Source organism: Fukomys damarensis, unplaced genomic scaffold, assembly GCF_012274545.1.
Source record: "Fukomys damarensis isolate Sample0158 unplaced genomic scaffold, DMR_v1.0_HiC HiC_scaffold_17, whole genome shotgun sequence".
NCBI lineage: Eukaryota > Metazoa > Chordata > Mammalia > Rodentia > Bathyergidae > Fukomys > Fukomys damarensis.
This window is the reverse complement of record NW_022900929.1, coordinates 35275093-35277705: the sequence shown is the minus strand read 5'-3', so window position 1 is coordinate 35277705 and position 2613 is coordinate 35275093. Positions and strand designations below refer to the sequence as shown.

The 2613-nt window shown below is 56.8% G+C and overlaps 1 protein-coding gene across 1 annotated transcript in view; it reads left to right on the top strand.

Annotated features, from left to right (window-relative positions):
• Chac1 (ChaC glutathione specific gamma-glutamylcyclotransferase 1) overlaps window positions 1-2298 on the top strand; it is a 6346-nt gene extending 4048 nt beyond the window's left edge. The window contains exons 3-5 of the mRNA XM_010625039.3: window positions 4-182; window positions 530-565; window positions 1163-2298. Of these exons, the coding sequence (XP_010623341.1) occupies window positions 4-182; window positions 530-565; window positions 1163-1564 (617 nt within the window). The 3' untranslated portion in view covers window positions 1565-2298. The remainder of the gene's footprint in view (window positions 1-3; window positions 183-529; window positions 566-1162) is intronic.
• Window positions 2299-2613: the final 315 nt, after the last annotated feature.

Below are 2613 nucleotides of genomic sequence, written 5' to 3'. Positions count from 1 at the left end.
CTGCATCAACAGTGCAGCCGCCCGGGGAGAACGGCGACCCCCAAGCCCTGTGGATTTTCGGATACGGCTCCCTGGTGTGGAGGCCCGACTTCGCCTACAGTGACAGCCGCGTGGGCTTCGTGCGCGGCTACAGCCGGCGTTTCTGGCAGGGTGACACCTTCCATCGGGGCAGCGACAAGATGGTGAGCATCCGACCGTGCCGCGGAGCCAGGCGGTGGGGAGCTTGGCCTGGGCGCTCCGGGCTGCCGGGTAAATGTGTCCACCTGCGTCCCGGCTTGCAGGGTAAACGGGGGTGCTCAGGGCATAGCTGTGCGATGCCTCGAGTCCCACCCCGCGGGCGCCTGGGATGATCAGACCGGGTCCTGCCCTGTGTCTGTCTTCCCATCCCCCCTGCATCCCTGCATCACGCCCAGTAGATGCCCTGGACCGTGGGGCCCCCAAGGCCTGGGCGCCCGGGTTTTAAGGGTGTCCTTGCACTGTCGACTGGGCTGATTTCTTTTTTCTTCCGAAATCTTTCTCCTCTCCTTAGCCTGGCCGTGTGGTGACTCTCCTTGAAGATCGTGAGGCAAGTACGCGGGTCCAGAAGGGGACATAGCACCCAGCATGGAGGAGTGTGGACAGGCAGATGTTGGGGCTTGTGGCTCAGGCTGTGTATTGTGCCTGCCTGGCCAAGGGGAAGTGGGGTCTCCTGAAGTTCTTGTCAGAGACTCGCCTGGGGAGCTGGTTAAAGCACAGGTTTAGTAGAATAGGGTTAGAGTGGGACTCAGGATGCAGTGTTTCTAACAAGCTTCCAGGTGACGTCACTAGTTCCTGCACCTCACTATGAGCAGAAATTCTGTTCTCCCTAGGGTGTTCTTCTGATCACCTTGTCAACCCTTAAGAAAGAAGAAATAAGTCAGGTGTGGCAGTGCACGCTTCTTATCCCAGCACTCAGGAGGCTGAGGCGGGAGGATTGTTACAAGTTCCAGGCCACCTTGGACTACATAGTGAATTCGAGGCCACTGTGAGCTACATAGTGAGACCCTGTCTCAAAAAAAAGAAAAAGCTGAGTGAATTGCTAGAGGATAGCTCATCAGATCATCACCCACCTCCCTTATCCACACAGCCCAGGGGAAGGGTAGCATTCTGTCACTGACCACAGGTGTCCCTGTTCCTTCTCTAGGGCTGCACTTGGGGTGTGGCATACCAGGTTCGAGGAGAGCAGGTAAACGAGGCCCTGAAGTATCTGAACGTGCGGGAGGCAGTGCTTGGCAGCTATGACACCAAGGAGGTGACCTTCTACCCTCAGGATACACCGGAGCAGCCCCTCAAGGCACTGGCCTATGTAGCCACCCCACAGAACCCTGGCTACCTGGGCCCTGCTCCGGAGGAGGCCATTGCTACCCAGATCCTGGCCTGCCGGGGTTTCTCTGGCCACAACCTCGAGTACTTGCTGCGACTTGCTGACTTCATGCAGCTCTGTGGACCTCAGGCACAGGATGAGCATCTGGAAGCCATTGTGGACGCGGTGGGCTCCATGCTGCCCTGTTTCTGCCCCATCGAGCAGGCTCTGGCACTGGTCTGAGGGGCACAGCGTCTGCAGGGATTGCACATGCAGACCTTAGGACAGATACCCAGCTCAGTGCCTGAGTCAGATGTGGTACAGCGGGAGCCCCTGAGAGGACATAGCAGGCAGCTGGGACACCTCTCCCTAAGTCCGCCTGCCTGCCAGCCTGCACCTGTCCTGTGTGACGCTGACTTCCTACTTGAAACGTAATTTATTGCACCATGTTGGTGTGGTGGGCAGGGTGGGGGGCCTGCCCTGGACACGGGCCCTGCTGTGCGGTGGCCTAGTCCAGACCCCTGGTGCCTCACCAGATCCCCCCAGTGTTGCTGCTAACCCCACGTCACCCAGTCCTCCAGCTCCCCAGGGAGTCCCCATGCACTTTCACCCTCTGTCCACTGAGATGGGCAATTCCTCAGCCCTGGAAGAACTCTCCTGCCCAAGTGCCCATCCCGCTGTATGAAGGGCAGGAGCATGGAGAAGGGCCAGCAAGGGCTGAGGCCTGCACATCCACTGGGAGCCCAGGGCAGAGCTGGATCTGATGCCTGGTCACGCTGAGAGACAGGCCTGGGCTTTTTACCTTTGTGGTTTTCTCTCCCCATTACTCTGCCCATCTGCTTGTCTGGGCCACTCCTGTGTATCTCTTGTTCTGTTCCTGGGAAGCTCATCACTATAGGTCCTGGCCCTTTCCCCATCTGTTCCATACATTTACCCATAAATTGGTCTCTTATTATCTGTGCTGCGCTGCAGTGTGATTCTTTTTGTACATAGGGCTTGGCATCAGCAAGAAGCGAGCCCCAAAAGGCTCCTAAGAAGACACTTTTTTTTTTTTTTTTTTTTTTTTTAGACCCTTTTTTTTTTTTTTTTTTTTTGTACCAGGGATCAAACTCAGGACCTTCTGCTTGCAAGGCAGGCACAGTGCCACTGAGCTAAATCCCTGGCCCTGAGGCCCCTAAGAAGGAAAGGGCTCTGTTTGCTCCCTTCCCTTTCTCTCGGAGAAAGCAGGCAGGACCAGGTTCCACCACTCCTGAGGGCATAATCTAGAGCAGTAGTGGCAGAACTATGGCACC